At 36.2% G+C, this 13673-nt stretch overlaps 1 protein-coding gene across 7 annotated transcripts in view; it reads left to right on the forward strand.

Moving 5' to 3' along the window:
- Positions 1-13673, forward strand: part of LOC126076906 (sodium/hydrogen exchanger 9B2-like) — a 298466-nt gene that overhangs the window by 67843 nt on the left and 216950 nt on the right. For all 7 annotated transcript variants that reach the window (XR_007517617.1, XM_049885606.1, XM_049885607.1 and 4 more), the window contains 2 exons: positions 8821-8929; positions 11503-11639. Coding sequence is in view for 6 of the 7 variants with exons in the window: in XM_049885606.1 (XP_049741563.1) it covers positions 8821-8929; positions 11503-11639 (246 nt within the window). In the remaining variant the exon portion in view is untranslated. The remainder of the gene's footprint in view (positions 1-8820; positions 8930-11502; positions 11640-13673) is intronic.

A 13673-nucleotide genomic window follows, 5' to 3' on the forward strand; every position in this document is an offset into this window, starting at 1 on the left:
AAAGGATAAACCAAAAATAACAGTTGGTTCCTATTTTTTACTACTGTGGATATCAGCTGAAGTCTGCTTTGGCTAAAGCAGATTAAAAATTAAAATATGAAGGTATGTTGAAGGATGGCAACTTGACCCACTTTTTTGGCCAAATTATTCAATGTCATTAAATGATAGAGGATCTTAGATGTCATTTAATACAAACCTCTCATTTTACAGATGAGAAAAATGAGACACTGAGAGGCAAGTAGCCTGCAGTTAGCGGGTGGCAGAATTTAAACCTGGGTCATTACAAGATCATTTATGTTGTGAAAACATAACCTTTTGCATGCTATATGAATAGAGCTATATAGATAAATCAACAACCCCTCACATGTGCTGTGTCCTTCAGTGTTTATAAGCTAAAAGGAAAGAGAATCTTCCTGATAATAAACATACCAGAAATAATAAAAGTAAAAAAATAGAAAAACAATATAATCCTCTTTTTGCAAACAGCTGAATACTGTATACATGCAGAATTGCAGATCCTTAGAGATACATAATTGTAAGTATAAAATGGATTCTCGTTGTTGGATGCTATTGATTTTCAACTCATAGCGACCCCACATGACAGAGTAGAATTGCCTCATAGGATTTTCTTGGTTGTAAAATTTTTTTTTTTTTTTTTAATCTTTACAGGAGCAGATGGCCAGGTCTTCTCCCAGGGGTGGCTAGGTGGGCTCAAACTGCCAACCTTTCAGTTAGCAGCCTCATGCTTAACCATTTGCCAGGATTCTCAGTTGATTAAAAATCTATTCAATGAAAATTCTCAGACACTGTAATGGGCACAGTTGAATTACTCCATAAAAGCTTTACCAGTGTTTGCTCTCCAATTAGTGTGTGAAAGTTTCCTCACAATCTCACAAATATGTGACATTACACAAATTTTTAGAGTTGTTTCCAGTGTGATAGTATGTCATTTTAATTTTTGTTTCTCTGATTAATGAATTTAGCATCTTTTTAAGTGTTTATTGGCCATTTGCATTTCCACTTCTGTGAATCACTTATTTTTTTTGGCCTGTTATTTACGGAATGTTTCCCTCACTCTGTTTTACATGCTGCAAATATTTTCTCTTGTCACTTACCCTTGTTTATGGTCTCTTTTGTACAAAGCATTTTAATTTTGTTGTAGTCGGATTTATCAATCGTTTCCTAGATTTTTTACATTACACATTGTAAAGTTAGTGCTGTATCAATCGGTCCGATCAGGAAAGAGAAACTACACAGTAACTTGAACAGGGAAAGTTTACTATAAAGAATTAGTAGCTGTAACACATCAGAGCCACAAGGCACTGGCTAGTAAGAAGTAAGGGAACTCTAAATACAATACAAAATGCAGCTATAAAGAACAGCCCCTCCCCCCTAGGCTGAGATACTGCAACCAAGAAAGACCTCCCTCCGCCGCCACCAAGGCTGAGATCCAGACCTTGCTGGAGAGGGCACTGCTTTGTCTCACTGGCTGGCAGAGAAGTCGCTGTGGTGACATGCCTATAGAACTTGCTGGAAATCCACCCTCCAAACTTGCAGGAAATCCACCCTCTAGGGTGCATGGAGAATTGTCTTGCCAAAAACAGTCTGCTATAAACTTCCCCAGGGAATTGCTGGGTGAAGCTGCTAGCCGCTGGGTGCTGCTGGCCGCCATGCACTGTAGGAGCCTGACTCTGGAGAAGCCTAGTGCCAGAGCAGCGTTGCGGCTGCAGGATCCTGATGCCACAGAAACCAGGAAGAAAAGCACCCCTCAAGCAATAGCTCTTCAGAGCCCTCTGCTCACAAAGCTTAACGTCATGCCAGCTGACAAAGGAAGAATATTCAAAGGGCCAAGTTTCTTTTCTGCAGAATGGACAGTAAAAGGAGATTTAGAGCAAAGGAGCAAGAAATTGATAATGAGCACATTATTATACCTGAAATGTGTTTTTGAGAATGACTTGAGAGAAATTATTTTACAGTATTTTTAGAGAAGATAAAAATTGGAAATAATCTACAAGTCCATCAATAAATGAGTAAATAAACTATCATACTTCCATCTCATGGATGACTATGCAGCAAGAACGAGGTGCATATATATATATACTAGAAAAAAAATTTTTTTTTTTATGTACTAATATTATTTAATTCTGCTATATTTTTATATATAAAATCACCATGAGTGGGAGCCAACTCTGCAGCCAACTAGCAACTAATATTATAAGATCTCTAAGTCATACTTTTAATGAAAATTAAGATAGGATTTTAAGCTATGAAGCATATTCTGTATTATGATATTTAGATATATGTAAATGCATATAAACCTATGTGGTAGGATGCATGTCAATGGAGAAGAGTGATTTCCTTCAGTAAAAAGGATGTAAACATTCTTCAGTGAATGTAAGCAAAAACAAAAAAATTAAAAACTAAACCCAAATCTGCTTATTACTCAAACATGTTATATGTAATAAAGCAAGTTCAATGAAATAGGGAACTAGAATGTTGAAATTTTACAGGGATCCAGGATTGAGAAATTTACAATTTAATGTGATAGTTTTCTCAGTATTAAAATGTCTCACCTACGGGAACCAGACAAAGATGCCCTTTATCACCGCTCTTATTCAACATCGTGCTTGAAGTCCTAGCCAGGGCAATTAGGCTAGACAAAGAAATAAAAGGTATCCGGATTGGCAAGGAGGAAGTAAAGTTATCACTATTTGCAGATGACATGATCTTATACACAGAAAACCCTAAGGAATCCTCCAGAAAACTACTGAAACTAATGGAAGAGTTTGGCAGAGTCTCAGGTTATAAGATAAACATACAAAAATCACTTGGATTCCTCTACATCAACAAAAAGAACACCGAACAGGAAATAACCAAATCAATACCATTCACAGTAGCCCCCAAGAAGATAAAATACTTAGGAATAAATCTTACCAAGGATGTAAAAGACCTATACAAAGAAAACTACAAAGCTCTACTACAAGAAATTCAAAAGGACATACTTAAGTGGAAAAACATACCTTGCTCATGGATAGGAAGACTTAACATAGTAAAAATGTCTATTCTACCAAAAGCCATCTATACATATAACGCACTTCCGGTCCAAATTCCAATGTCATATGTTAAGGGGATAGAGAAACAAATCACCAATTTCATATGGAAGGGAAAGAAGCCCAGGATAAGCAAAGCATTACTGAAAAAGAAGAAGAAAGTGGGAGGCCTCACTCTACCTGATTTCAGAACCTATTATACAGCCACAGTAGTCAAAACAGCCTGGTACTGGTACAACACCAGGCACATAGACCAGTGGAACAGAATTGAGAACCCAGATATAAAACCCATCCACGTATGAGCAGCTGATATTTGACAAAGGACCAGTGTCAGTTAATTGGGGAAAAGATAGTCTTTTTAACAAATGGTGCTGGCATAACTGGATATCCATTTGCAAAAAAATGAAACAGGACCCATACCTCACACGATGCACAAAAACTAACTCCAAGTGGATCAAAGACCTAAACATAAAGACTAAAACGATAAAGATCATGGAAGAAAAAATAGGGACAACCCTAGGAGCCCTAATACAAGGCATAAACAGAATACAAAACATTACCAAAAATGATGAAGAGAAACCCAATAACTGGGAGCTCCTAAAAATCAAACACCTATGCTCATCTAAAGACTTCACCAAAAGAGTAAAAAGACCACCTACAGACTGGGAAAGAATTTTCAGCTATGACATCTCCGACCAGCGCCTGATCTCTAAAATCTATATGATTCTGGCAAAACTCAACCACAAAAAGACAAACAACCCAATCAAGAAGTGGGCAAAGGATATGAACACACATTTCACTAAAGAAGATATTCAGGCAGCCAACAGATACATGAGAAAATGCTCTCGATCATTAGCCATTAGAGAAATGCAAATTAAAACTACGATGAGATTCCATCTCACACCAACAAGGCTGGCATTAATCCAAAAAACACAAAATAATAAATGTTGGAGAGGCTGCGGAGAGATTGGAACTCTCATACACTGCTGGTGGGAATGTAAAATGGTACAACCACTTTGGAAATCTATCTGGCGTTATCTTAAACAGTTAGAAATAGAACTACCATACAACCCAGAAATCCCACTCCTCGGAATATACCCTAGAGATACAAGAGCCTTCACACAAACAGATATATGCACACCCATGTTTATTGCAGCTCTGTTTACAATAGCAAAAAGCTGGAAGCAACCAAGGTGTCCGTCAGCGGATGAATGGGTAAATAAATTGTGGTATATTCACACAATGGAATACTACGCATCGATAAAGAACAGTGACGAATCTGTGAAACATTTCATAACATGGAGGAACCTGGAAGGCATTATGCTGAGCGAAATGAGTCAGAGGCAAAAGGACAAATATTGTATAAGACCACTATTATAAGATCTTGAGAAATAGTAAAAACTGAGAAGAACACATACTTTTGTGGTTACGAAGGGGGGAGGGAGGGAGGGAGGGAGAGGGTTTTTTATTGATTAATCAGTAGTTAAGAACTGCTTTAGGTGAAGGGAAAGACAACACTCAATACATGGAAGGTCAGCTCAATTGGACTGGACCAAAAGCAAAGAAGTTTCCGGGATAAAATGAATGCTTCAAAGGTCAGCGGAGCAAGGGCGGCGGTCTGGGGAACATGGTTTGAGGGGACTTCTAAGTCAATTGGCAAAATAATTCTATTATGAAAACATTCTGCATCCCACTTTGAAATGTGGCGTCTGGGGTCCTAAAGGCTAACAAGCAGCCATCTAAGATGCATCAGTTGGTCTCAACCCACCTGGAGCAAAGGAAAATGAAGAACACCAAGGTCACACGACAACTAAGAACCCAAGAGACAGAAAGGGCCACATGAACCAGAGACCTACATCATCCTGAGACCAGAAGAACTAGTTGGTGCCCGGCCACGATCGATGACTGCCCTGACAGGGAGCACAACAGAGAACTCCTGAGGGAACAGGAGATCAGTGGGATGCAGACCCCAAATTCTCATAAAAAGACCATACTTAATGGTCTGACTGAGACTAGAGGAATCCCGGCGGCCATGGTCCCCAGACCTTCTGTTGGCACAGGACAGGAACCATCCCCGAAGACAACTCATCAGACATGAAAGGGACTGGTCAGCGGCTGGGAGAGAGATGCTGATGAAGAGTGAGCTAATTATATCAGGTGGACACTTGAGAGTGTGTTGGCAACTCTTGTCTGGAGGGGGGATGGGAGGATAGAGAGAGAGGGAAGCAGGCAAAATTGTCACGAGAGACTGAAAGGGCTGACTCAATAGGGGGAGAGCAAGTGGGAATACGGAGTAAGATGTATGTAAACTTATATGTGACAGACTGGATTTGTAAACGTTCACTTGAAGCTTAATAAAAGTTAATAAAAAAAAAATACAGAGTTAAAGCATTAAAGCCCTTGTTCAATGAATGAATAAATAAATAAATAAGTGGTTGTATGCAAAAAAAAAAAAAAGTCTCACCTGACTTCAAAGTACGAAAGAAAAATCCTCAAAAATTATAAAAATTAAGAATCCCTTTCTCTAATTCAGTTTAAAAAACTGAATTCCTGTTGCTGTTTGTTTGTATAAGTTCATCAAATTGCTGTAGTCGTGACTGAAAGGAGCTAGTATATCATGTGAATGCACTTTACAAAGTTTAAGGCATCATATAAATGGAAAGTTGGAGTTTTATTAAATATGTATCAGTATTGCTAACTGATAAAAACTAAGCTTTGTTAAAAAAACAAAAAACTAAGCTTTGCACCAAAAAAAGCATGTTTTTTTTTTTTCCTGCAAAGAAAGGAAAGAAAAAAAGTGAAATGGGAGAAAGCCTAAATGAATTATTATTTCAAGATTTTAACAAGTATTGTAAGGAAAAAAAAAAGGAGTTCTGGAAAGAAATTAGTGATTTCCCAATATTGAATATGAAATTTTACTAAATTTATAACTTTAGGGTTAAGCTGTAATTCTTTGTGTCATTAATATTTGATGAGTTTATCCGAGTATAGGCAGTTCCCCTTTTAGGAATGCCCAGCTTACAAGGACAACTTTAAATTGCCCTTTAACGTCATGTAAATTTGCCCTTGCTTTGAAAGGACTGAACAAATCCCTAAACCAAAAAAAAAAAAAAAAAAAATCCAGTGCCATACAGTTGATTCCGAGTCATAGTGACTCTGTAGGACAGAGTAGAACTGCCTCACAGAGTTTTCAAGGAGCACCCGGTGGATTCAAACCGCAGACCCTTTGGTTAGTAGCCGTAAGCACTTAACCATTACGCCACCAGGGTTTCCAAACCAACCCCTGCTCAAAACAAATTCTTCATTCCAATCACCTTCACTTGCTAAGTGCGGCTTTTAAATCATTGAAAAGGCTTTAAACCTTTTCTCGCCCTAAAATAAGGCTAAATAAGAACCTTATGCACCTCTTCCACCTTACCTGCAAATTCTTAAAGACACACTCAGGAATGAATCTTGTTTATAACCCCAGGCACTGTCTGTGTATCTAGAGCATTGTTTCTTTAAGGGCATAAACAGGGAGAGCGTCAGATCTATTTCTTTTCTGATGATGCAAACATACGAGATTGAGAAATATGCCTTGAGTTGAAATAAAAAGTATGAAGATTTAAGACTTAGTCTTAATTAGCATAAAAATCAGCATTGTATAGAATCATGTATTTAGAGCAAGTAACCATCTGTGCTATACTTATGTAAGGAATATTGATTTAATTCTTTTTATTACTTGTGTCTTCATGGGGGTAAGGAAAGTAAATTAGTAAAATCTGTGATTCATGAAAATTTTTATTTGTGAGGATTAAAGCCATGAATTGCTAACTAAAGTTACCAGTACTTGTCAGGAAAAAAGTAGTTAGTACTTTTCAGGGAGACAACTTAAAAATATAAATCACTATGTTTCTCCACTTGGGCTTATTTCTAGATTTGAGTTGGAAAATTGATTTTTTTCCCCCAGTTTTCATTTTACCTATAATAATACGTAGCTTTTAATAGCAATTTTGTCAAAAGTTAAGAAAAAACTTACTCTGTCATTCCTGGACTTTGGCTGCTATGCTTTGCCATTCTAATTTGATCCTACTGGCATTTCTTTTAAATTAATCAAGAAACCAAGGTGTTTGCTAAATACAGTTGCTAGGTTGTCTTATTATGTAGAATGAGATTTGAGTTGTCCATAGAATTATGGAATTTTAAAGCAAGAAAGGAATTTAACAATCAGTCTAATCCCTAAAAGTTTTAGATGAAGAAACTCAGGGCTAGAGGAATTAAATTTGACTGGCACTTTTAAAAAGAGATACTTTCACCTATCAGATTAGCAAAATTCTCAAAATGTAATAACATAGTTGTTGATAAGGGTATAGAAAAAGAAGCCCATGTGTACACTGCTGATAGAAGGCAGTTAGGCTGAGCCTGTCACCATGGCAAATGCATATGTGCTCTTAGACTCAGCAAGTCTACATTTAAAGACTTACGCTAGCGTACATATTTGCACATGTATGGAATACAAAGTGATGTATTCGTTGCAATATTTTTTGTACCAGCAAAAATTGAAAACTTTAACTTTCATTAGAGAGCTTCTAATAAATAATTTATGCCAAATCTCTAATTGGAATATGACAGAACTGTAAAAATGAAGAGGAAGCCCTTTAATAGCCAGAGGGAAAGACTGAAGATTTAAAAAAAAATAAACTCAATGAATACTGTACATAGTATTCTACTGTTTTGTAGACAGAGGAGCAAACAAATACATTTAATGCTTTTATGGTTGCTTTTATGTGCAAAAAATCTTCCAATAACCAGAGTTGTCTATTGGGGGAGGGGACGAGCATCTGAGTGCCTGGGGGATGATGATGGACTTTCCACTGGCTACTCTGTTATACTTGATTTTGATGAATGTATTACCTATTGATTTAGCTAGACAGATAGGAAGTTAGATGGATAATTACACTGACAAACTGAGACTTATACAAAGAATGGTAAAAGATCTTCTAACTTCATAAATTAAAAGTAATAAAATTTTAAAACGTTTAGTCAAGGAAACAGGAGTCTTGGGTAAATATGATAGCGGCATTCACAAACTGATGGACTGTAAGGTGGAAATCAATGGTCCTGTGTTTTTTCCTATGTGCAGAATCTAATGCCTCAGTATAGGTAATGGCTTCTGGACAGTTGGAGCCATTCAGTAGTGGAGGAGCTGTCTCAGGACACGGTGTGTGCAGTGTGGTCCCATGGTGAGCACAATCAAGTCTGGCTGGGGTTCTCGACTCTGTTAGTGATGACCCAGAACTAGAACCTGGCCTTCTGGCCCTCATACCTGGGCTCTTCCTGTTGTATTATGTGATTTCAGAATAATAGCTGGCATCTTAACTTGTAGTAATTCAGAGGATTAGTACAAAATAAAAATTTTGAGTAAAATAAAAATAAACACATGGTCAGTTTGATTAGTCTTTAAAATCACATGGTAAATTATCTGATCATAATATATTCAGAAATAGTCCTCCTAAGATTATTTTATAAGAATCTTTATAATTAACATCCATTTGCAAACTCATACTTTAGTATGCTAAACACATCATATAATAATCTAAATGAATAAGAAGTGTTCCAGGCAATTTTTTTGTTCTATTGTAGCTAACCTCCTATTTAAAGATAATACAAAAATAAAAGTAAAGCCTGCCTTAGGTCAAATTGACTCAAATTTCAAATTAGTAAAATTTTGTTACTTATAACCTCACATAGTAAAAGTTGTGTGTGTGTATGTTATTCATTTTTCTTTAAGGCAGAGGTTGAAAAAATAATTGCAGTTGCCTGGGACATTTTTCAGCCCCTTCTTTTTGGACTGTTTGGAGCAGAGGTATCCATTGCATCTCTCAAACCAGAAACTGTTGGTAAGACTTTCAAAGTACACTTTTGAACTAAAATCTTCTCTTTCTATATTCAGTTAAAATCTCTTTAGCAGGCATGTGTTCAGTGGTTTCCATTATCACAATTATATAAAAAGTTAATTACATGTAAAGTCATGATCTAAGTCTGTTAGACTAGTTGGTTAGAAAAGAATGCTGGTAAATCCAAGGCGGTGAATTTCACACCTTTCATATTGTTACTCCTTGTAAACATGACACTACTGACCACAATCAAGAGATAACAGGTTTAAAACTTTTTCTTCCAATGATAAGAATGTTATTATTCATCTAAACTTGTTCTGACTAAGGGCCAGAAGTTTGAAACAACTGGTCAGTTCTATAAAATGTGCCCATGGAATAAAAATGTTTGTTGACTCATCCATTTCTTTATTCATCCATATATTCAAGTCATCATATTAATACTCTCTTGATTCACAGTATAATACTTGAATATTAACTTGATCATATACTCATGATTTCATCCTTTACTCCCATCACAGTGTTCCTCCATCCATGCTAGGGACCCCATCCTCCGCCATCTCCTTCTGAATCTCAGACAAGGATCCTTCCCTTTCACTCATACATCTTCAAATACCTTATCTCAGCTTCTTCCTCTTCAGAATTTAAAGTCTCTAACCATTACTATCTTAACAAATACATATCCTTTCCCCATTTTCCTTCCCCAGTTTATCCTTCTTCCATTTTACTGCCTGCCTTTCCCACCTACCATACCACCTCTCTCTTTTCAAACTTTTAAAAGATGTAACTGCATTCCCCTTTTCCACTTCACCTCCCATTCACTTTCTCAATACACTTCAATGCAGCTTCTGCCCCATCATGCAGCCAACCTCGCTCTCACCAAGGTTATATTGCTAAATCCAGTAAATACTTCCCAGTCTTTATTTTACTTGACATCTTAGCAGCATTTGATATTACTGACCTCTTTAAAACTCTGTTGAATTCTGAAACTTCATATTCTCCAGTGTCCTTTGTAGTCTCCTTTATACTACATATGGTTTGAACATTGCCCTTAAATTAAAGATCTTTCCAAAGCACCTACTTTTCTCTCTATATATCACTTCTCAGAACTTCCCATGGGTTCAATTATAAACTGTGTAATTCCAAAATATTTATCTCTAAATTAAATTCAATATATCTAAAACTCACTCATCGTCATCTCCCCAAACCTGCTCCTCCTTCAGTGTTCCCTTCTGGGAATGGATTTTGTATCTTGTATGTCAGGCAAAGTATGCTTTTGAATACCTGCCAACCTGAAAGAAATACACTTCAACAAAGAGCCACAAAATCTTTGCAAAGAGAAACCCTATTGCAGATCATCCGACAATATGTGTCTGAAGTTGTACTAGCCCTTTGAACTTCCAATCAAACCCAGTGCGGTCGAGTCGATTCCGACTCATAGCGACCCTATAGAACCGAGTAGAACTGCCCCATAGAGTTTCCAGGGAGTGCCTTTGAACTTAGAATAGTTACTTATCCTTTTTTTTTTTTTTCCAACTGTAAAATAAGAATAAAAGTAGTGTCTACGCCACAGGTTGTGTGAGTTAAGTAAAACTGCATTTAAAGCTTAGCACGGCGACGGGAACAGAGTAGACTCTCAACAAATGTTACTTAAAAAAAAAAAAAAATCACCTTGTTACTCAATAGTCACCTTAGCTGTACCTTTCTCAGGTCCAGTAGTCTGCAGCTGCCCTACTCAAAATCCCTTATTTTACAAATCAGGATGAAATTTTCTCCTTCAAAAGTTCTAAACAACTGAATTAAGTAGCTGTATGTTATTTATTTATTTTTTTTTTTATGTTATTGAGGGTTAGGCTGATGCTAGTATACGCCAATATGGTGAAACAGTTGTGTACTGCCAGTATCCATTCTCATTGGTCTTTGCAGAGTCAGCTCCATTCTGATTGGCTGTTAAATATTTTGAATATCACCTCTGGTCTTTTACTCTGTAAAGAATTCTAAACATTCTTGATGAAAATGTTAATTTTCCCCTCTTCTATGCCTTCCTATTTGTTTATACTGCATTTACCTCATAGTATGTGAATTCATTGCTTATATATAGGGTCGCTATGAGTCAGAATTGACTTGATGACAACGGGTTTGGTTTTTTTTGTTTATTTTTGTCTTCCTCTGGCTTTGATGCTCATAAAGGCAGAGTCTGTACATTGTACATCTTTTGTACCCAGTGACCAGTTCAAAGCCTGTCATGCATAATTATCACTTAATAAATTCTTGTTAAATAAACAAATGGAAGAAAATGTGGTTCTTGGTATAAAGCATGATACAATATTCATATTTCCTTTGTAGAAATTCAAATATGTTTAGTTAATTTCTAGTTTTAGTCTAAAGAAAACATCTTATTTTAAACAAGTGATCTGATTGGCCCTTAATCGTGATTTTTTGATAAATTATGCCTAACCATGTTTGTATTTTTAATGTTCCTTAATTATTTCTCTTGGTAGTATTTTGAATCAATAACCATGAAATGTGATTTCTCCCTCAGTGTTTCATTATTTATAAAAATTGAGTTTTTCTTACAGGACTTTGTGTTGCCACCCTGGGCCTTGCAGTATTGATACGAATTTTGACCGTGTTTCTGATGGTGTGTTTTGCTGATTTTAACACAAAGGAAAAGATATTTATTTCTTTTGCATGGCTTCCTAAGGCCACAGTCCAGGTAATGATGGTTAGGATAGCTTAGTATTTTAACTTCTATTTCTACGTGATACTTTGAAATACTGAATGAGAGAGCTTATTCAAGTTTGGTGAAAATAATTGATGGGAGTTTGACTTATGAAAATAAGAGAAAAAAAATTTCTAGCTTATATTAATTTACACTTCAAAAGTTTTATCTTTAGTATATTGATTCCTTAAGTGTGATGAGTTATTTAAATTTTTTTGAGATGGCCAGGGTACAACTAAAGATCTAATAGATCCCTGCACTACTAGAAAGCAGTAGTAGCAGGAGAGAAGGATTTGAATTTTTACCAGTCATAGCTCTCTAAATAACCCACAGAGATAGTTGTCACCTCTTTTCATTTGGTGTCCCAAGAAGAGAGGGAAACAGAAAGAGCATGGCCAATCTTAGTGGTCAAAAATACTTCAATGTCAATATAATTAATGATCAGTGATGCTTGGCCAGATTTTATATGTAATGGAGAAAAGAAGATCTATTGAAAACAACTCAGAAAATGCTTTATTGATTTTCTAGATTATTAGTTGATTTTAAATTATTTAAACAAGCTTAACCTCCTGCCAAGTGTTGCATTCACTCGACTTGAAATCTGTGTACTTTAATGAGCAAGTGATATGAAAGCATTTACAGATAAAAAAAAAAAAAAACTAGTGCAAATTTCTATTTTTGTGGAATTAAAAATTAGTTGGTCTTAATTTTTTTTTTTTTTTTTTTTTTAATTTGGCAGTGGTTAAGAGCTTGGCTGCTAACCCAAAGGTCAGAAGTTTGTATCCATGAGCTGCTCCTAGGAAAACCTATGGGGCAGTTCCAGTCTGTTCTGTAGGTTCGCTATGAGTTAGAATCGGCCTTTTGGCAAGGGGTTTGGTTTTTTTGTTTTGGAGAGTGTGTATGCTCAGTGATTATGTAGCAGCCTTTGTGTGGCTGTGGGCGTGGGCATTATTCCAGAGAAACTTCTCCTTTTTCCATCAGATTTTCAAAGATGTCTGAGACATAATGGTTAAGAGCACTGTAAGATTAATGTAGTGAAATAAGGGGAATAATTTTTCTCTCAGAGCATTTCTTGCTTCCACATAACTCCTGGTAACTTTAGCAGGTAAATACCAAAATAATGATTCTAGTAGATTTGGTCTGAACAATTTGTTATAAAATGTTAAAATTTGAAAAATGGCACTGTGCTACAATGAAGGAAAATTATAAAATAAGGAAAAATATCCAGGATATATTGGATAATGTTTGTTTTGTATCGTGCGGAAAATTTTTTTTTCTCCTTTTGCCACTGCATAAGACACAAGACTTTCTTATATCTTTTTTTCTATATCAGTGTTTTTCAAACTTTTTTGTCTGTAGCCTACTATAGTAAATATATTTTACATAACAATCCAGCTATATTAGTTACCTAGTGCTACTATAATAGAACTACCACAAGTGTGTGGCTTCTCAGTATTCAGTAGGCTTGAAGTCTGTATTCAGAGTACTGGATTTGGGGAAGGCTTTCTGCTGGCTCTCGGGAAGGTCCTTTTCACTTTTCACCTTCTGTTTTTTGGATCCTTGGAGATCTCGTGTGGCATAACATCTGTCTTCCCTGAACTGTGCTTGCTTGCTAACTTTATCTGCTCTTTTATATCTCAAACCAGTTGGCTCAATACACACTCTACACTAATACTGCCTCATTAACGTAACAAAGAATACCCATTCCCAAATGGGATTATAACCACTCTAGGGATTAGAATTTATAACACATATTTTTAGGGGACAAAGTTCAACACAAAACACTAGCCAATACACAAATCCCAAAACATACACATACAGGTACAGAGAGAACTGAAAATATATTTTGCAGTGTTTACAGTTCTTGCCAAGAATCCATGAAATGTTGAATTAGTTAGGGTACAGGGTAAGCTTCAATAACAAAGAGCCCCCAAATACAGGGACTAAATGAAATTTTTATTTCTCTCTCGCTGGTAGTTCAGCACAGACATTTCAGAGCTGGCAGGGTGAATGCCATCCTCAGCATGT

This window comes from Elephas maximus, chromosome 5 (genome assembly GCF_024166365.1).
Source record: "Elephas maximus indicus isolate mEleMax1 chromosome 5, mEleMax1 primary haplotype, whole genome shotgun sequence".
Classification (NCBI taxonomy): Eukaryota; Metazoa; Chordata; class Mammalia; order Proboscidea; family Elephantidae; genus Elephas; species Elephas maximus.